Source organism: Coregonus lavaretus, assembly GCF_964263955.1.
Source record: "Coregonus lavaretus genome assembly, chromosome: 3".
Taxonomy (NCBI): domain Eukaryota; kingdom Metazoa; phylum Chordata; class Actinopteri; order Salmoniformes; family Salmonidae; genus Coregonus; species Coregonus lavaretus.
Window position 1 is genome coordinate 1,077,829 of NC_139990.1, and position 21,791 is coordinate 1,099,619.

Genomic DNA, 21,791 nt, shown 5'->3' on the forward strand with positions numbered 1-21,791 from the left:
GCCCGTTCCGGCTCCACGCATCAAGCCTAGGGTGCGTTTCGTCGGCCCTGTCCGGCCCGTTCCTGCTCCCCGCACCAGGTCTGTGGTGCGTGTCGTCAGCCCTGTCCGACCCGTTCCTGCTCCCCGCACCAAGTCTGTGGTGCGTTTCGTCAGCCCTGTCCGGCCCGGTCCCGCTCTCCGCACCAAGTCAAGGGTGCGCTTCGTCAGCCCGGTCCGGCCCATTCCTGCTCCCCGCGCCAAGGCAGTGGTGCGCGTCGTCAGCCTGGTAAGGCCCGTTCGTCCTCCACGCACCAAGCCAGGGGCGCGTGTCGTCAGTCCGGCTCCGGCCAGCGGGGCTAGACAGGACCAGGGGTACTTTGGGGGGTTGGAGAGGAGGTGGGGATCAAGGCCGGAGCCAGAGCCACCGCCGAGGAGGTATGCCCGCCCAGCCCTCCCTTGTTTAGCCCGTATTGAGGCGCGGTCGCAGTCCGCGCCTTTAGGGGGGGGTACTGTCACGCTCTGGCTCCGGGACTGTGTAGTTTGAGCCAGGGTGTATTCATTTGGTTGTGTTGGGTATAGGGTGTGTTCATTTGGTTGTGTTTGGTTTTGGTTGTAGTGTCTTGTCTCGTCATGTGACTCCCAATCGGAGGTAACGAGTGTCAGCTGTCGGCTCGTTATCTCTGATTGGGAGCCATATTTAAACTGTCAGTGTTCACCTTAGGGTTGTGGGGTTTTGTTCCATGTTTCAGTCTGTGTACTGAGGACTTCACTTTTCCGTCATTGTTTATTGTTTTCTCGTTCGTGCACTTTAACTTTAATAAAGTCATGTTCGCTACAAACGCTGCGCTTTGGTCCACTCCTTCCGTAGACGGCCGTGACAACCGCGTTTTCAAGGGATTGTTATATAAATGTTAGAACTGTTTGGTTTTAATATCGTCTCCTCTTGGGAGAGCATAGTCAGAACTACAGATGTCCTGTTATTCCACATTTAGCTCTATCATCTTATAGTTATACCAGCAATCAGTAAACATCAATTGATCATGTATTTTCAAATACGTGAGGGTAGCCAGATCCATTTGGCATGTAGCTAGCTAGCTAGCTAGCTAAAGCAAACAACATGTGTCATTTAGCTTGCTTGATCAGAGATTAGGCTTTTGGAAAGAGCTTGACATCGTCCCGGTAAAGTTATAATAATAATAATAATAATATAATAAAGTTGTCAGTCGGACTACTGTCATCACCGCTTGTATATGGAAAGCAAATCAAACAATATGTGGATATAGTCATCTAGTTTATCCCCTGAAAGTTAGCTTGTTAACTAGCCATATTGACGTGATCTGTAGTTAGCTTGTTAACTAGCCATATTGACCTGATCTGTAGTTAGCTTGTTAACTAGCCATATTGACGTGATCTGTAGTTAGCTTGTTAACTAGCCATATTGACGTGATCTGTAGTTAGCTTGTTAACTAGCCATATTGACGTGATCTGTAGTTAGCTTGTTAACTAGCCATATTGACGTGATCTGTAGTTAGCTTGTTAACTAGCCATATTGACGTGATCTGTAGTTAGCTTGTTAACTAGCCATATTGACGTGATCTGTAGTTAGCTTGTTAACTAGCCATATTGACGTGATCTGTAGTTAGCTTGTTAACTAGCCATATTGACGTGATCTGTAGTTAGCTTGTTAACTAGCCATATTGACGTGATCTGTGGTTAGCTTGTTAACTAGCCATATTGACGTGATCTGTAGTTAGCTTGTTAACTAGCCATATTGACGTGATCTGTGGTTAGCTTGTTAACTAGCCATATTGACGTGATCTGTAGTTAGCTTGTTAACTAGCCATATTGACGTGATCTGTAGTTAGCTTGTTAACTAGCCATATTGACGTGATCTGTAGTTAGCTTGTTAACTAGCCATATTGACGTGATCTGTAGTTAGCTTGTTAACTAGCCATATTGACGTGATCTGTAGTTAGCTTGTTAACTAGCCATATTGACGTGATCTGTGGTCAGGCTACCCTCAAGTATCTGAAATTACATGATCAATTGATGTTGAGCCTACTGATCATGAAAAGTATGCAGTTAGGCCCAGCCTACTTGCTGTAGTCCTATAACTCCGATGATAGAGCTAAATGTGCACAATTGTTTTGTATGGAATAATTGGACTTTTATAGTTCTGACTAAGCTCTTCGAGAGGTGATGATATTTTAACAAATATCTGTAACTGGACTGTAGTATTGATTTACTACTCTACTGTAGTCTGTAACTGGACTGTAGTATTGATTTACTACTGTATTTGTATTTATTAGGGATCCCCATTAGCTGCTGCCATGTAGTCATGGCTCTATGTAGTACTGTGCACCTCCCGTAGTCTGTTCTGGACTTGGGGACTGTGAAGAGACCTCTGGTGGCATGTCTTGTGGGGTATGCACAAATACGAGCTGTGTGCTAGTATTTTAAACAGACAGCTCGGAACATTCAGCTTGTCAACACTTCTTACAAAAACAAGTAGTGATTAAGTCAATCTCTCTTCCACTTTGAACCATGAGAGATTGACATGCATGTCATTAATGTTAGCTCTCCTTGTACTTTTAAGGGGCAACCGTGCTGCCCTGTTCTGAGCCAACTGGAATTTTCCCAAGTCCCTCTTTGTGGCACCTGACCACACTACTGAACAGTAGTCTAGGTGCGACAAAACTAGGGCCTGTAGGACGTTGATAGTGTTGTTAAGAAGGCAGAGCAGCGCTTAATTATGGACAGACTTCTCCCCATCTTAGCTACAGTTGTATCAATATGTTTTGACCATGACAGTTTACAATCCAGGGTTCCTCCAAGCAGTTTAGTCACCTCAACTTGCTCAATTTACATTTACATTTACATTTTCGTCATTTAGCAGACGCTCTCATCCAGAGCGACTTATAATTTCCACATGATTCATTACGAGATGTAGTTGAGGTTTAGGGTTTAGTGAATGATTTGTCCCAAAATACAATGCTTTTATTTTTTTGGAAATATTTAGGACTAACTTATTCCTTGCTACCCCATTCTGAAACTAACCGCAGCTCTTTGTTAAGTGTTGCAGTCATTTCAGTTGCTGTAGTAGCTGACGTGTATAGTATTGAGTCATCCGCATACATAGACACAAGCCAGTGGCATGACGTTAGTAAAGATTGGAAATAGCTGAGGCCGTACCATAGCTTGTTTACACATGGCATCATAAACTAATGCAAGGGGATAGAACACGTGCATGCTATGATAGATGGTTGCTAATGCCTCCTACAGACTGGTAACAGGCTACTTTAGAAATGGAAAAAGTCAACGTTGTGACGTGGTATAAGCCTTACTGGCATTGAGAGTGTTGGAGAAACTCAGGATGTGAGGGTTTTACCCAGTCTCCCTGTGTAATTATGTTATTACATGCACGTTGGCCCGCGTTTTAAAAAGCCTTAGTAATCAGAGGATCAGCAGTGTTCTCTAGGCTCGGTCCAAATTAAGAAATGTACCCTGAGCTCTGAACTTCCTTCAGTCCCACGAGCCTGTTCTACCCAGAACCCTTCACATGGCCCATTCATTCGCACTGCGTCCCAAATGGCACCCTAGTCCCTATATAATGCACTGTGCCCTGGACAAAAGTAGTGCACTATATAGGGAATAGGGTGCCATTTGGCTCTGACGCTCAGCCTCAGCAGGCTAGCAACACTCAGAGGAACAGAACAGCCTCAACCTCAGCCTCAGCAGGCTAGCAACACTCAGGGGAACAGAACAGCCTCAACCTCAGCCTCAGCAGGCTAGCAACACACAGGGGAACAGAACAGAACAGCCTCTGCAGGCTAGCAACACTCAGAGGAACAGAACAGCCTCAGCCTCAGCAGGCTAGCAACACTCAGGGGAACAGAACAGCCTCAGCCTCAGCAGGCTAGCAACACTCAGGGGAACAGAACAGAACAGCCTCAGCAGGCTAGCAACACTCAGGGGAACAGAACAGAACAGCCTCAGCAGGCTAGCAACACTCAGGGGAACAGAACAGAACAGTCTCAGCAGGCTAGCAACACTCAGGGGAACAGAACAGAACAGCCTCAGCAGGCTAGCAACACTCAGGGGAACAGAACAGCCTCAGCAGGTTAGCAACACTCAGGGGAACAGAACAGAACAGCCTCAGCAGGCTAGCAACACTCAGAGGAACAGAACAGAACAGCCTCAGCAGGCTAGCAACACTCAGGGGAACAGAACAGAACAGCCTCAGCAGGTTAGCAACACTCAGGGGAACAAAACAGAACAGCCTCAGCCTCAGCCTCAGCAGCAGGCTACACTCAGAGGAACAGAACAGGCCGTTCAAAGTCATCAGGTCCTCATTACCACCATCATTACTATAATTATTTTCTATATTTACCTACAGTATGGTGAAATGAGGCCAAATGAGATGTGCTGGTTCACCCTTTCTAATGCAGTATGCACCACCATCACCCCCGGGGCACGTGTTACGGTGGGCTGGCCCTAATTTTCACACTAGCAGCCCATTGCCGAGGGACACAGATCTGTGCTGTGCTGCGGTGTGGTCGGTCGGGGGTGGCTGAGGCAGAGGGGGAATTTGGACTGTCGTATTTGTGAGCTCATTTACCCAAAGCCACCTTCATTAGGCTGATGTGTACTCTGGAGGCAGAGCCAAAACCACCCAGTGAGCCCTTCCTGAATACTGACTGACTTGGAGCTGGGAGGGAAGGTGGGGCCCCATTCATTGGTAACATTACGTAAGGGTTTTTTAATTTTCGGGTTGGTCAGCAACTAAGCATACGTGTTCCCCCAAACAAATGAGAAAACTGTTATTTGTGCTTCGGCGAGACACACCAGTGAAAAATACCCCTGTTGATATATAGGTGTCTTGAGTCATAAAACTTCCCCGAGTGGATGGAGGCGTGGTAGGTCTAAGGGAATGAAAGGGGCTAGACAGCTGGATATACATATATGTGTGTGTGTGTGCTCCAGGTGTGGTTCTGGACAGTTCAACGCTGCACTATTCCACACTTCCAATGATAACAGCATATGAGACCAAGACTATATATCACTAGCCAGATGTATCCTAGCCGTGGACAGAGAGACGTGAGACACATCTCCAACTAGGTCATGTGTGAATCAGGGTTTTCTTTCCCTTCAGTCATTAGCCTACGTGTCTGGAGACACACAAACTGTTTATGTGTTCAATTCTTATCTTTAAAACTATTATCTAAGTACTGGTGCTAGATTGTACTCCTTGTTATCAGATGAAGCCACCTACCAACTGACAGACGCAGTGAGTCAACATACTGAAGAATGTTTTGTTGTAGATACCTGGAGGAGAATCCTGGGTGTAGATACCTGGAGGAGAATCCTGGGTGGATCATTATCACTGTCTCCAACTCTAAGCCATGGCCACCCTGTATAACCATGCCATTAGTGACGCTAGGTAAGAGAAGGACCAGAAAACCCCATCTCTGTTTAGGGAGGTTTGGTAAAGGTTACTACAAGTTTCCACTCCGTTGATCTACGTGCGTGCACGTGGGAGTGGGATTTTTGGAGTAGCGGACACCTTCTGGTAACATAATATCCTTGCAGGTCCCACTCCCATCCACAAGGGGGCGATAGCAAAGTATTTTTTTGTTTTAGTATTTTCATTTTGTGAAAGCAAGTAAGAGTTGCCTTCCCTTGCTGGTAGTAGCTAGCTGGCAGCTTGGCTAGCTGGCTTTAGCCTGGCTAAAAACATAGCTAGCTAGCTAGCCTTTTTAGCTTCCCACATCTCCATGTGAAATAATTAGATCTATGATGAAATAATATGCTCTGGCAACTCTTTACTTGCCGGTGTAACCTACAACGTTATCCTAGTTTAATATGCTGCTTGAATGTATCCACTCCCATACCAGCTAAAAATCATGTTTTGGTTGTGAAGAAAAAGCACATATCTCGCAGCTGTTTTTACCAGAAAAACCCTTCCCTGGTTAAGGACGTTGGGTAACAGAAGGACCAGAAAAACCCTTCCCTGGTTAAGGACGTTGGGTAACAGGACCAGAAAAACCCTTCCCTGGTTAAGGACGTTGGGTAACAGAAGGACCAGAAAAACCCTTCCCTGGTTAAGGACGTTGGGTAACAGAAGGACCAGAAAAACCCTTCCCTGGTTAAGGACGTTGGGTAACAGGACCAGTAAAACCCTTCCCTGGTTAAGGACGTTGGGTAACAGGACCAGAACAACCCTTCCCTGGTTAAGGACGTTGGGTAACAGGACCAGAAAAACCCTTCCCTGGTTAAGGACGTTGGGTAACAGGACCAGAAAAACCCTTCCCTGGTTTGTCATGGTTCATGTCGTGAGAGGCGGTGGAATGCCATGTTCCAGGATCCAAGGAAGCCCATTGGTTGTCATCAGTAGAGTAAGAGCCGGGGCCTCCCTGCCTCCCAGCCTCCCAGCCTCCCAGCCTCCCAGCCTCCCATCCTCCATGCTTCCCAGCCTCCCAGCCTCCCAGCCTCCCTGCCTCCCAGCCTCCCTGCCTCCCAGCCTCCCAGCCTCCCTGCCTCCCTGCCTCCCTGCCTCCCTGCCTCCCAGCATCCCAGCCTCCATGTCTCCCTGCCTCCCAGCCACCCTGCCTCCATGCCTCCCAGCCTCCCTGACTCCCTGCCTCCCAGCCTCCCTGCCTCCCAGCCTCCCTGCCTCCCAGCCTCCCTGCCTCCCAGCCTCCCTGCCTCCCAGCCTCCCTGCCTCCCTGCCTCCCTGCCTCCCTGCCTCCCAGCATCCCAGCCTCCATGTCTCCCTGCCTCCCAGCCACCCTGCCTCCATGCCTCCCAGCCTCCCTGACTCCCTGCCTCCCAGCCTCCCTGCCTCCCAGCCTCCCTGTCTCCCAGCCTCCCAGCATCCCAGCCTCCCAGCCTCCCTGCCTCCATGCCTCCCAGCCTCCCAGCCTCCCAGCCTCCCAGCCTCCCAGCCTCCCTGCCTCCCAGCCTCCCAGCCTCCCAGCCTCCCTGCCTCCCTGCCTCCCAGCATCCCAGCCTCCCTGTCTCCCTGCCTCCCAGCCACCCTGCCTCCATGCCTCCCAGCCTCCCAGCCTCCCTGACTCCCAGCCTCCCAGCCTCCCTGCCTCCCAGCCTCCCTGCCTCCCAGCCTCCCAGCCTCCCTGCCTCCCAGCATCCCAGCCTCCCAGCCTCCCTGACTCCCTGCCTCCCTGCCTCCCAGCCTCCCAGCCCACTGACAGATGGAGGACAGATGTTAACTGGAGGATCAACAGTCAGCAGCCCACTGAGTCACCTCCTTATGACTAGCCAATGTTTATACCAGGGATATACGTACGCATGCGCTCATTGGTCGTCCCATGTGCTCCAATTACAGATGTGCAGTAGCACAGACCAAACGACAGACCAACCAATAGGAGCTGATCTCTTTAGATCAAAATGATTTCTCAGTTTACATGGCTATATTTTTGCAGTCACAATATATCAAGACTATATTCAGCCCACATTAACTGGAATCCTATTCTGGTTTAATAATCTTCTGAGTCATTGATTCTGCTGAAGTGCTTTGCATGAACAAATCTGAATCATTACTATAAACGGTTCACTTTAAACCCAAACTTTGCATAGCAGGAAGTGCTAGTATTAGTATGCATTTGTGTGTGTGTGTGTGTGTGTGTGTGTGTGTGTGTGTGTGTGTGTGTGTGTGTGTGCATCTGTTCTCACTCACTCACAGTTGTCAGACCTCCTCATATGTCCAGTTACCACAGTCTAACAGTTGAGTTTTATTCACTGTCAGTAAGCATCAACTGTTCCTGATGAGGGATGACATAACGTGTTGGCTTTGGGCTCCCTGTTGTGTGTATCCTGCTCTTATCTTCGTCAATTTCTTGTTGACCTATTTTGTGAAGGTCTTTTTATGTACTCGGTCCCGTTCATCTATGGGAGAGAGAAGGAGATTATCGATATCAAACAGCGTTTGAGTTTTATTGAATCACTCATATGAAAGATCAATTGTTCAGATGAAATAGTCAAAAAGAAGAAGAAGTGTAAAGTTTGTGTCATGTCTGGGTAAGTGCCTTGGTGCTTCAAACCTGCAAAAATAGAGATGTGTGTGTTTGCAACGTGTGTGTGTGCAAGAGTGTTTTTGTGTTTTTAGTGTGTGTGAGGTAAAGCTGTTGACACTAGGAGAAACTAACCGCTGACAGAGTCAGATATGAGAACTAGCAGACCCTGGGTGGTTTGGAGGCGTTAGGATTAGTGGAGCTCTTAACTTTACACTCTGAAAGATTAGCTGAACAAAGCTCTTTCACGGTGTGTGTGTGTGTGTGTGGTTGTTTGTGTGGTAAGATGAACTGTCTGGTCATTTGTGTTGTCAGATGATAGCGATACTCTGAGTAATTAGTGGAAGATCGACAGTCTGAAAGGGATGATGTAATCATGTCTGTTGTTGTTGTTGTGGTATTGGCCTCTCCTGTCCTTCTCATGTCTGTTGTTGTTGTGGTAGTGACCTCTCCTGTCCTTCTCATGTCTGTTGTTGTTGTGGTAGTGACCTCTCCTGTCCTTCTCATGTCTGTTGTTGTTGTGGTATTGGCCTCTCCTGTCCTTCTCATGTCTGTTGTTGTTGTGGTAGTGACCTCTCCAGAGTTTCTCATGTCTGTTGTTGTGGTAGTGACCTCTCCAGTCCTTCTCATGTCTGTTGTTGTGGTAGTGACCTCTCCTGTCCTTCTCATGTCTGTTGTTGTGGTATTGACCTCTCCAGAGTTTCTCATGTCTGTTGTTGTGGTAGTGACCTCTCCAGTCCGTCTCATGTCTGTTGTTGTGGTAGTGACCTCTCCAGTTCGTCTCATGTCTGTTGTTGTGGTATTGACCTCTCCAGTCCTTCTCATGTCTGTTGTTGTGGTATTGGCCTCTCCAGTCCTTCTCATGTCTGTTGTTGTGGTAGTGACCTCTCCAGAGTTTCTCATGTCTGTTGTTGTGGTAGTGACCTCTCCAGTTCGTCTCATGTCTGTTGTTGTGGTAGTGACCTCTCCAGTCCTTCTCATGTCTGTTGTTGTGGTATTGGCCTCTCCAGTCCTTCTCATGTCTGTTGTTGTGGTAGTGACCTCTCCAGAGTTTCTCATGTCTGTTGTTGTGGTAGTGACCTCTCCAGTTCGTCTCATGTCTGTTGTTGTGGTAGTGACCTCTCCAGTCCGTCTCATGTCTGTTGTTGTGGTAGTGACCTCTCCAGTCCTTCTCATGTCTGTTGTTGTGGTAGTGACCTCTCCAGAGTTTCTCATGTCTGTTGTTGTGGTAGTGACCTCTCCAGTCCTTCTCATCCAGTAAATATTACAAGTAATCCTACTAGAGCAGAGGCTTTGCTTTCAGAAGTGTTGTCTCAGCAATTAACCAAACGTTCATCCGTAAAGGAGGTTGGATGGATATAGATGTCTAAATGTGTACTGTATCAGGGGAATAACGAGGCAGTTCATACTCGTAATAATCAGCATTTCTGTTCCTCCTAAGAGACTATGACTAGTACGTTCATCATCAGAATAATGAACAGGAACAGATCCCAGCGATCCTCTCCCATTGGCCAGCAGCATGCCGTGACCTTTGGGGTCAGGCAAGCGGCCGGGTGGCGGGGGGGTAATTGTGGTCTGTAATTGTGCAGTGAGTGTTGGGGACTATGACAGAGCACTGAGACAATGGCTAGTGAGGCCAGACGCCCAGTGAGACGACCCAGTGAGAGATAACGATTACCACCGACCCAGTTAAGGTTCACATGGGAACCCTGTGTGTGCGTCACAAGTGGCACCCTGTTCCCTACATAGTGCACTACTTTTGACCAGAGCCCTATGGACCCTGGTCAAATGTAGTGCACTGTGTAGGTAATAGGGTGCCATTTGTGACACAACTCCGGAGAATCAGAGCGGGTGTGAAGAGGGAGAAGGCCAGGGAACATTCAGCCCGAGAGGAATGCTTCCGGAATCCTGATTCCCACACAGTGACAGAGGAGGGAGAAGGCCAGGGAACATTCAGCCCGAGAGGAATGCTTCCGGAATCCTGATTCCCACACAGTGACAGAGGAGGGAGAAGGCCAGGGAACATTCAGCCCGAGAGGAATGCTTCCGGAATCCTGATTCCCACACAGTGACAGAGGAGGGAGAAGGCCAGGGAACATTCAGCCCGAGAGGAATGCTTCCGGAATCCTGATTCCCACACAGTGACAGAGGAGGGAGAAGGCCAGGGAACATTCAGCCCGAGAGGAATGCTTCCGGAATCCTGATTCCCACACAGTGACAGAGGAGGGAGAAGGCCAGGGAACATTCAGCCCGAGAGGAATGCTTCCTGAATCCTGATTCCCACACAGTGACAGAGGAGGGAGAAGGCCAGGGAACATTCAGCCCGAGAGGAATGCTTCCTGAATCCTGATTCCCACACAGTGACAGAGGAGGGAGAAGGCCAGGGAACATTCAGCCCGAGAGGAATGCTTCCGGAATCCTGATTCCCACACAGTGACAGAGGAGGGAGAAGGCCAGGGAACATTCAGCCCGAGAGGAATGCTTCCGGAATCCTGATTCCCACACAGTGACAGAGGAGGGAGAAGGCCAGGGAACATTCAGCCCGAGAGGAATGCTTCCTGAATCCTGATTCCCACACAGTGACAGAGAAGGGAGAAGGCCAGGGAACATTCAGCCCGAGAGGAATGCTTCCTGAATCCTGATTCCCACACAGTGACAGAGAAGGGAGAAGGCCAGGGAACATTCAGCCCGAGAGGAATGCTTCCTGAATCCTGATTCCCACACAGTGACAGAGGAGGGAGAAGGCCAGGGAACATTCAGCCCGAGAGGAATGCTTCCTGAATCCTGATTCCCACACAGTGACAGAGGAGGGAGAAGGCCAGGGAACATTCAGCCCGAGAGGAATGCTTCCTGAATCCTGATTCCCACACAGTGACAGAGAAGGGAGAAGGCCAGGGAACATTCAGCCCGAGAGGAATGCTTCCTGAATCCTGATTCCCACACAGTGACAGAGGAGGGAGAAGGCCAGGGAACATTCAGCCCGAGAGGAATGCTTCCTGAATCCTGATTCCCACACAGTGACAAAGGAGGGAGAAGGCCAGTGAACATTCAGCCCGAGAGGAATGCTTCCTGAATCCTGATTCCCACACAGTGACAGAGGAGGGAGAAGGCCAGGGAACATTCAGCCCGAGAGGAATGCTTCCTGAATCCTGATTCCCACACAGTGACAGAGGAGGGAGAAGGCCAGGGAACATTCAGCCCGAGAGGAATGCTTCCTGAATCCTGATTCCCACACAGTGACAGAGAAGGGAGAAGGCCAGGGAACATTCAGCCCGAGAGGAATGCTTCCTGAATCCTGATTCCCACACAGTGACAGAGAAGGGAGAAGGCCAGGGAACATTCAGCCCGAGAGGAATGCTTCCTGAATCCTGATTCCCACACAGTGACAGAGAAGGGAGAAGGCCAGGGAACATTCAGCCCGAGAGGAATGCTTCCTGAATCCTGATTCCCACACAGTGACAGAGAAGGGAGAAGGCCAGGGAACATTCAGCCCGAGAGGAATGCTTCCTGAATCCTGATTCCCACACAGTGACAGAGAAGGGAGAAGGCCAGGGAACATTCAGCCCGAGAGGAATGCTTCCTGAATCCTGATTCCCACACAGTGACAGAGAAGGGAGAAGGCCAGGGAACATTCAGCCCGAGAGGAATGCTTCCTGAATCCTGATTCCCACACAGTGACAGAGAAGGGCTCAGATAACTTGTGCTTGAGAGAGATAGGAAGAGAGTGACAGAGAAAGACAGTGTGTGAGAGAGGGGTCTGAAATGAGAGACTATATGCAGGAACAGCAAGGACCGTGTTTCCTGAAAACTGGTTTATGTGTTTGTATTCTATTCATTACTCTGTAGAACGAGCTGTTTGTTACTGTAGAACGAGCTGTTTGTTACTGTAGAACGAGCTGTTTGTTACTGTAGAATGAGCTGTTTGTTACTGTAGAATGAGCTGTTTGTTACTGTAGAACAAGCTGTTTGTTACTGTAGAACGAGCTGTTTGTTACTGTAGAACGAGCTATTTGTTACTGTAGAACGAGCTGTTTGTTACTGTAGAACAAGCTGTTTGTTACTGTAGAACAAGCTGTTTGTTACTGTAGAGCGAGCTGTTTGTTACGGCAATGAATGATCCTGTACTGTCAGATTTAGTGTGAGATTTTATTCCCAGCCCAGGTTCTCTGATAGAGTAGCCCAGCCCAGCCCAGCCCAGGTTCTCTGATAGCCCAGCCCAGCCCAGGTTCTCTGATAGTGTAGCTCAGCTCAGGTTCTCTGCTAGCGTAGCTCAGCTCAGGTTCTCTGCTAGCGTAGCTCAGCTCAGGTTCTCTGCTAGCGTAGCTCAGCTCAGGTTCTCTGCTAGCGTAGCCCAGCCCAGGTTCTCTGCTAGCCCAGCCCAGGTTCTCTGCTAGCCCAGCCCACCTCAGTTTCTCTGCTAGCGTAGCCCAGCTCAGGTTCTCTGCTAGCCCAGCTCAGGTTCTCTGCTAGCGTAGCTCAGCTCAGGTTCTCTGCTAGCCCAGCCCAGCCCAGGTTCTCTGCTAGCCCAGCCCAGCTCAGGTTCTCTGCTAGCGTAGCTCAGCTCAGGTTCTCTGCTAGCGTAGCCCAGCTCAGGTTCTCTGCTAGCCCAGCCCAGCTCAGGTGCTCTGCTAGCGTAGCTCAGCTCAGGTTCTCTGCTAGCCCAGCCCAGCTCAGGTTCTCTGCTAGCCCAGGCCAGCTCAGGTTCTCTGCTAGCCCTGCCCAGGTTCTCTGCTAGCGTAGCCCAGCTCAGGTTCTCTGCTAGCCCAGCCCAGCTCAGGTTCTCTGCTAGCCGAGCCCAGCTCAGGATCTCTGCTAGCGTAGCAAGTGAAAAGCTGCAAAGCACACTGACTGTACTGTGTATGAGAAAAGTGGATCTAAAATTAACAGTCAGTCTGGTGGACCAATGGTGAGATCAATCCTGACAGTCCCTCTGGGGGTTTATCTCAGCTTGGGATGTGATGATAAGAAAGCTTTTTGTGATAGAAATAAAATGGCTATGCTAGCCTATAGTGCAGACGATTGTTGGCTGGTCCTCACTACATATTCATCGCCAAACCCACTGGCTCCAGGTCATCTATAAATCACTGCTAGGCAAATCCCCGCCTTATCTTAGCTCATTGGTCACCATAGCAACACCCACCCGTAGTATGCGCTCCAGCAGGTATATCTCACTGGTCATCCCCAAAGCCAACACCTCCTTTGGCCGCCATTCCTTCCAGTTCTCTGCTGCCAATGACTGGAACGAACTGCAAAAATCTCTGAAGCTGGAGACTCTTATCTCCCTCACTAACTTTAAGCATCAGTTGTCAGAGCACCTTACCGATCACTGCACCTGTACACAGCCCATCTGAAATTAGCCCACCCAACTACCTCATCCCTATATTGTTATTTATTTTGCTCATTTGCACCCCAGTATCTCTATTTGCACATCATCTCTTGCACATCTATCATTCCAGTGTTAATACTAAATTGTAATTATTTTGCACTATGGCCTATTTATTGCCTTACCTCCATAACTTGCTACATTTGCACACACTGTATATATATTTTCTGTTTGTATTTTTGACTTTATGTTTTGTTTACCCCATATGTAACTCTGTGTTGTTGTTGTTTTATCACACTGCTTTGCTTTATCTTGGCCAGGTCGCAGTTGTAAATGAGAACTTGTTCTCAACTGGCTTACCTGGTTCAATAAATGTGAAATAAAAATAAATAAATATGTATGTGTATTTGTTTTGCACTGAATGTTGGTTTACCAAGTGGCTGTCCCCTATATACACAATAGCAGCAGCCCTTAGGGGTTTCCTATCTCTACTGCTGTGGTTAGGAACCATTATCCCTCCCTATAACCACACACCACCACACCAACAAACCGGTTGGATCACCATGCCCTGGAGCACTCACAGCAAAGACTGAGAGAAAATCCTATCAAATTAAAATCAGTCGAAAAGACATCTGGCATGGGAGCTAATACAATGTTGCATGGTAATTGCAAGTTGCACATTGCACAAATGCGACAGTCCACCCTAGGACTAACTGTGGACAAGAGCCACATAGACTAGAAAAGTGGTTCCCAAACTGTGGGTTGGGCTGGGGTCCAGATGGGTCGAGGGATAACATTGTGCCCCACCCCCACCTTCCCCAAATATATATATATATATATATATATATATATATATATATATACACTACCAGTCAAAAGTTTGGACACACCTACTCACTCAAGGGTTTTTCTTTATTAGTACTATTTTCTACATTGTAGAATAATAGGGAAGATGCACTTAAAATAAAGTGGGACTGATTTTGTTATAATGTTTGAGCAAAAGCACACAGCATTAGCCATATCAAGATGCGTAGAATTGTAGGAAATGACCTTAAAATACTACAAACGTGTCTCTCAGCTCCATGGCAAAATGTATAGAATTACAAGAAATTGGCTTTAAAATTGCATGTGTTGATGTGTGGAGTTGCAAGAGATTAGCTTTGAAACTGCAACATTGTTTCTAAATGTATATTTTGGACTTTATTCTTTGGTCTCTGTATTTTCTTTCACCGCTCAACCCTTATGGTGGGTCACGACTGGGGACCCCTGGACTAGCAGACCGGCAGGTGGCTCAGTGGGTAAGAGCGTTGTGCCAGTAACTGAAAGGTCGCTGGTTCTAATCCCCGAGCCGACTAGGTGAAAAATCTGTCGATGTGCCCTTGATCAAGGCACTTAACCCTAATTGCGCCTGTAAGTCGCTCTGGATAAGAGCGTCGGCTAAATGACTATAAAAAATAAAGACCGTCATGTTACATTTGTTAAATAACATTAGGCTAATGTTCAGTACAGTCTATAACATTAGGCTAATGTAATGTTCAGTACAGTCTATGATATGTTGGATAACATTAGGCTAATGCAATGTTCAGTACAGTCTATGATATGTTGCTAAAACTAGGCTATAAACTAAACTGTACATTGCTTCCTGTAGACTCCTCTCTTCTTTAACGGTAGTACATTGTTTACTGTAGACTCATCTCTTCTTTAACGGTAGTATGTTGTTTACTGTAGACTAATCTCTTCTTTAACGGTACTACATTGTTTACTGTAGACTCATCTCTTCTTTAACGGTAGTACATTGTTTACTGTAGACTCATCTCTACTTTAAATCAAATCAAATGTTATTGGTCACATACACATATTTTAGCAGATGTTATTGCAGGTGTAGCGAAATGCTTGTGTTCCTAGCTCCAACAGTGCAGTAGTATCTATCATTTCACAACCATACACAAAATCTAAAAGTAAAAGAATGGAATTAAGAAATATATAAATATTAGGACGAGCAATGTCGGAGTGGCATTGACTAAAATACAGTAGAATAGAATACAGTATATACATATGAAATGAGTAAAGCAGTATGTAAACATTATTAAAATGACTAGTGTTCCATTATTAAAGTGACCAGTGATTCCATGTCTATGTATATAGGGCAGCAGCCTCTAAGGCAGGGGTGTCAAACTCATTTTAGCTCAGGGGCCACATGGAGGAAAATCTATTCCCAAGTGGGCCGGACCGGAAAAATCATGGTATATATAACTTAAAAACAACAACTTCAGATTGTTTTCTTTGTTTTAATACGATCAACATACAACATAAAGCTGGAGTCTGAGGACAGTGTCCAAAAGCACAACATCACTATTAATCATAAAACACCTCAAGTTATATGAAAGTTCTGAGGACAAAGAACACACAAACACACAATGCCTCAGTGATTAACAGAACTGTTTCACAGATCACAGAACTATATCAGGGTGTCATTTCTCAGGCAGAAATGTAGATAAAAATAATGAAATCCTGTTCCCCAAACAAGTGCAAGAACCACAGAGTCAAGAATAGGTTAAATATACAAATAAAATAAAATCAATTAAAAACAATAGCACATCAACATAAAAACATAAACATAAATCTGAAAGTGTTGCTCAAACTCCCGTAACAGTCCCGTTATTTTATCTTTGAACCGCTTCATGTCTGCCACATGTTGGGTCGCGCACACATTTTTCAGACAGGGGAAGTGAGCTGCATCACCACCGGCAAGTTGCGTCTCCCACAATGACAGCTTCAACTTGAAAGAACGTATGCTGTCATAATACTGCGTGACAACTTTGTTGCGCCCTTGCAGCTGTTTGTTCAAGTTATTCAGGTGCTCTGTAACATCCACGATAAATGCAAGGTCCTGCATCCATTCTGCGGAATGAAATTCTAACACTGGTTTGCCCTTTTCTTCCATGAACTGTTCAATTTCTTCTCGTAAATCAAAGAAACGCCTCAACACAGCACCTCGGCTTAACCATCTTACCTCAGTGTGGTATGGCAGGCCATAGATGTGGTCTTTCTCTCTGAGAAGGCTGTCAAACTGACGGTGATTCAGGCTTCTGGATCGGATGAAATTAACAGTTTGGATGACCACCTTCATGACGTTATCCATCTTTAATGACTTGCAACACAGCCTCCTGGTGCAAAATACAGTGAAAAGTCAAAAAATCACGTCCTCCATTTGCAGATTGCACTTTCTCTCTGAACTTTGTCACAACGCCTGCTTTTTTCCCGATCATTGAGGGCGCACCATCTATAGCCAGGCTGACAGCGCGGGACCAGTCCACTCCGACCCTGTCCAGCGCGCCGACGAGTGCGGTAAAAATATCAGCTGCTGTCGTTGTATCTGTCATCGGCACCAACTCCACGAACTCCTCGGTGACGGTCAATGTGTCATCAACTCCGCGGATGAAAATGGCCAGTTGTGCAACATCTGTAATGTCCGTGCTTTCATCAATTGCAACCGAAAACGCAATAAATGACTTTACTTTTTGCTTCAACTGGCTGTCCAAATCCACTGAAAGATCGGAAATCCTGTCTGCAACTGTGTTTCTTGTCAGGCTGATATTTGCAAAAGCCTGCCGCTTTTCAGGGCACACAATCTCCGCTGCCTTCATCATGCATGTTTTTACAAATTCACCCTCACTAAATGGTTTTGAAGCCACTGCGATTTCATTAGCAATGAGGTAGCTAGCTTTCACTGCAGCGTCACTGATGTCTCGGCTGTGAGTAAACACAGACTGCTGTTTCTTCAGACCCGCCAACAGTTCATTCACCTTCTCTCATCTCCGCTGTCCTTGAAAGTTGTCATATTTGTCGGCATGAAGACTCACATAGTGGCGACGAAGGTTATATTCTTTCAGCACTGCAACATGCTCTGAACACACCAAACATACAGCTTTCCCATTCAATTCCGTGAATAAATAGGATGACCATTTTTCTTGGAACACTCTGCACTCTGCGTCCACTTTTCTCTTTTTTGACAGAGACATTTTGGGGCAATGAGGGTGCCAAAGCACATAATGTTAAAAGTAGAAGCCGTAATAAATATCGCGGGCAAAACAAAGTAGCTCATTGGCTGCACGTGCTTGACCTACTTGCTCTGCCCCGGTATAAACAGTTTGCTTGCTTAACACAATTGCTATTGCGCCGTCCAGTGGACGCAATTGGAACAGCAGTTTATTTAATAGAAAAATTGCAGCGCATTTTTATACTTTACAAAAATGATTATTATTATTATTATTATTATTATTATTTTTTTTTTTTTCAAAATCATCTTGCGGGCCGGATTAAACCCGTTTGCGGGCCTGATCCGGCCCGCGGGCCGTACGTTTGACACCCCTGCTCTAAGGTGCAGGGTTGAGTAAAGGGGTGGAAGCCTCCTGTAGCTCAGTTGGTAGAGCATGGCGCTTGCAACGCCAGGGTTGTGGGTTCGATTCCCACGGGGGGCCAGTATGAAAAATATATGCACTCACTAACTGTAAGTCGCTCTGGATAAGAGCGTCTGCTAAATGACTAAAAATGTGTATGTAAGCTATTTAACAGTCTGATGGCCTTGAGATAGAAGCTGTTTTTCACCTTCTCCACTGCGGTCCTGTGGATAGGGGTCTGCTGTCTCCTGAAGTCCACGATCAGCTCCTTCATTTTGTTGAGGGAGAGGTTATTTTCCTGCCACCACTCCGCCAGGGCCCACACCTCCTCCCTGTAGGCTGTCTTGTCATTGTTGGTAATCAAGCCTACTACTGTTGTGTCATCTGCAAACTTGATGATTGAGTTGGAGGCGTGCGTGGCCACGCAGTCATTGGGGAACAGGGAGTACAGGAGGGGGCTGAGCATGCACCCTTGTGGGGCCCCTGTGTTGAGGATCAGCAAAGTGGAGGTGTTGTTTCCTACCTTCACCACCTGGGGGCGGCCCGTCAGGAAGTCCAGCACCCAGTTGCACAGGGTGGGGTTCAGACCCAGGGCCCTGAGCTTAATGATGAGCTTGGACGGTACTATGGTGTTGAAGGCTGAGCTTTAGTCAATGAACAGCATTCTTACATAGGTATTCCTCTTGTCCAGATAGGACAGGGCAGTGTGCAGTGTGATGGCGATTGCATCGTCTGTGGATCTATTGGGGCGGTATGCAAATTAAAGTGGGTCTACGGTGGCAGGTAAGGTAGAGGTGATATGATCCTTGACTAGTCTCTCAAAGCACTTCATGATGACAGAGGTGAGTGCTACGGGGTGATAGTCATTTAGTTCAGTTACAGAACAAGTATTTGATACACTGCCGATTTTGCAGGTTTTCCTACTTACAAAGCATGTAGAGGTCTGTAATTTTTATCATAGGTACACTTCAACTGTGAGAGACGGAATCTAAAACAAAAATCCAGAAAATAACATTGTATGATTTTTAAGTAATTAATTTGCATTTTATTGCATGACATAAGTATTTGATACATCAGAAAAGCAGAACTTAATATTTGGTACAGAAACCTTTGTTTGCAATTACAGAGATCATATGTTTCCTGTAGGTCTTGACCAGGTTTGCACACACTGCAGCAGGGATTTTGGCCCACTCCTCCATACAGACCTTCTCCAGATCCTTCAGGTTTCGGGGCTGTCACTGGGCAATACGGACTTGCAGCTCCCTCCAAAGATTTTCTATTGGGTTCAGGTCTGGAAACTGGCTAGGCCACTCCAGGACCTTGAGATGCTTCTTACGGAGCCACTCCTTAGTTGCCCTGGCTGTGTGTTTCGGGTCGTTGTCATGCTGGAAGACCCAGCCACGACCCATCTTCAATGCTCTTACTGAGGGAAGGAGTTTTTTTTTTTTTTTTGGGGGGGGTGGATCAGCTTAATATTGCAGATAGATCTCGCGATACATGGCCCCATCCATCCTCCCCTCAATACGGTGCAGTCGTCCTGTCCCCTTTGCAGAAAAGCATCCCCAAAGAATGATGTTTCCACCTCCATGCTTCACGGTTGGGATGGTGTTCTTGGGGATGTACTCATCCTTCTTCTTCCTCCAAACATGGCGAGTGGAGTTTAGACCAAAAAGCTCTATTTTTGTCTCATCAGACCACATGACCTTCTCCCATTCCTCCTCTGGATCATCCAGATGGTCATTGGCAAACTTCAGATGGGCCTGGACATGCGCTGGCTTGAGCAGGGGACCTTGCGTGCACTGCAGGATTTTAATCCATGACGGCGTAGTGTGTTACTAATGGTTTTCTTTGAGACTGTGGTGCCAGCTCTCTTCAGGTCATTGACCAGGTCCTGCCGTGTAGTTCTGGGCTGATCCCTCACCTTCCTCATGATCATTGATGCCCCACGAGGTGAGATCTTGCATGGAGCCCCAGACCGAGGGTGATTGACCGTCATCTTGAACTTCTTCCATTTTCTAATAATTGCGCCAACATTTGTTGCCTTCTCATCAAGCTGCTTGCCTATTGTCCTGTAGCCCATCCCAGCCTTGTGCAGGTCTACAATTTTATCCCTGATGTCCTTACACAGCTCTCTGGTCTTGGCCATTGTGGAGAGGTTGGAGTCTGTTTGATTGAGTGTGTGGACAGGTGTCTTTTATACAAGTAACAAGTTCAAACAGGTGCAGTTAATACAGGTAATGAGTGGAGAACAGGAGGGCTTCTTAAAGAAAAACTAACAGGTCTGTGAGAGCCGGAATTCTTACTGGTTGGTAGGTAATCAAATACTTATGTCATGCAATAAAATACAAATTAATTACTTAAAAATCATACAATGTGATTTTCTGGATTTTTGTTTTAGATTCCGTCTCTCACAGTTGAAGTGTATCTATGATAAAAATTACAGACCTCTACATGCTTTGTAAGTAGGAAAACCTGCAAAATCGGCAGTGTATCAAATACTTGTTCTCCCCACTGTACCTTTGCTTTCTTGGGTACAGGAACAATGGTGGACATCTTGAAGCAAGTGGGGACAGCAGACTGGGATAGGGAGAGATTGAATATGTCCGTAAACACTGCAGCCAGCTGGTCTGCGCATGCTCTGAGGATGCGGCTAGAGATGCCGTCTGGGCCGGAAGCCTTGTGAGGATTAACACTCTTAAATGTCTTACTCACGTAGGCCACAGAGAAGGAGAGCCCACAGTCCTTGGGAGCGGGCCGCGTCGGTGGCACTGTGTTATCCTCAAAGCGAGCGAAGAAGGTGTTTAGCTTGTCGGGAGCAAGACGTCGGTGTCTGTGACGTGGCTGGTTTTCCCTTTGTAATCCGTGATTCTCTGTAGGACCTGCCACATACGTCTCGTGTCTGAGCCGTTGAATTGCGTCTCCACTTTGTCTCTATACTGACGTTTTGCCTGTTTGATTGCCTTATGGAGGGAATAACTACACTGTTTGTATTCAACCATATTCCCAGTCACCTTGCCATGGTTAAATGCGGTGGTTCGCGCTTTCAGTTTTGCGCGAATGCTGCCATCTATCCACGGTTTTTGGTTTGGGTAGGTTTTAATAGTCACAGTGGGAACAACATCCCCTATACACTTCCTGATGAACTCAGTCACTGTGTCCGTGTATACGTCAATGTTATTCCCAGAGGCTACCCGGAACATATCCCAGTCCGGTATGTTCCTGACAGTAGACTGACTTCTCTTCTCTCTGTAGAACCTGATGGCCAAGGCGTTGTACGACAACGTCCCCGAGTCCCCGGAGGAGCTGGCCTTCCGGAAGGGGGACATCCTAACGATCATCGAGCAGAACACGGGCGGCCTGGAGGGGTGGTGGCTCTGCTCGCTGCACGGACGCCAGGGCATCGCCCCGGGCAACCGCCTCAAGCTGCTGATTGGTGCAATGTTCGACGCCCAGTCCCCTGTCGCCCAATCATCACCTACGGGCTCGGCCTACCAGCAGAAGGTTGTGTCGTCGTCCCAGGGGCTATATCAGGTGCCCCCCTCCGTCCAGAGCCCTGGACAGCAGGGGATCTACCAGGTACCCACGGGACAGGATGTGTACCAGGTCCCCCCTCAGAGGAATGCCCTGGCTGCAGACAACACCACCAGCAAGGTAAGAGACTTGGAGAGAGAGAGAGAGAGAGAGAGAGGGGACACACACACACACACACACACACACACACACACACACACACAGACAGACAGAGAGAGCTGGATAGAGAGAACAATACTAACTGCTCAGCTAAAGCTGGTCCCCTGGCATCAGGAGACAGAGGGCTCTGGGATGTTCAAAGGGGATCATAGACACCAGTGGACCCAGGGGCATTAAATGGAGCTTTAAACCATGGCCTGTTCTGTTGTCCTGCCCTGTGAGGCAGCTGCCACGCCGCTGGCCACGGACCAGTCTAATGAGAGTCATTACACAGATACAGGCCGGAGGGATTGCAGGGCTGCAATGTGAAATGAAATGTGGACAGGGTGTGCCCAGATGTTAGTTCACCACAGAAGAGGGCAGTGTTTT

The 21,791-nt window shown here is 47.5% G+C and overlaps 1 protein-coding gene across 2 annotated transcripts in view; it reads left to right on the forward strand.

Moving 5' to 3' along the window:
• The window catches only part of LOC311118229 (enhancer of filamentation 1-like), a 54,504-nt gene that overhangs the window by 13,224 nt on the left and 19,489 nt on the right, over positions 1-21,791 (forward strand). For both annotated transcript variants that reach the window (XM_084157604.1, XM_084157605.1), the window contains exon 2: positions 20,985-21,383. In XM_084157604.1, the coding sequence (XP_084013730.1) occupies positions 20,985-21,383 (399 nt within the window). The remainder of the gene's footprint in view (positions 1-20,984; positions 21,384-21,791) is intronic.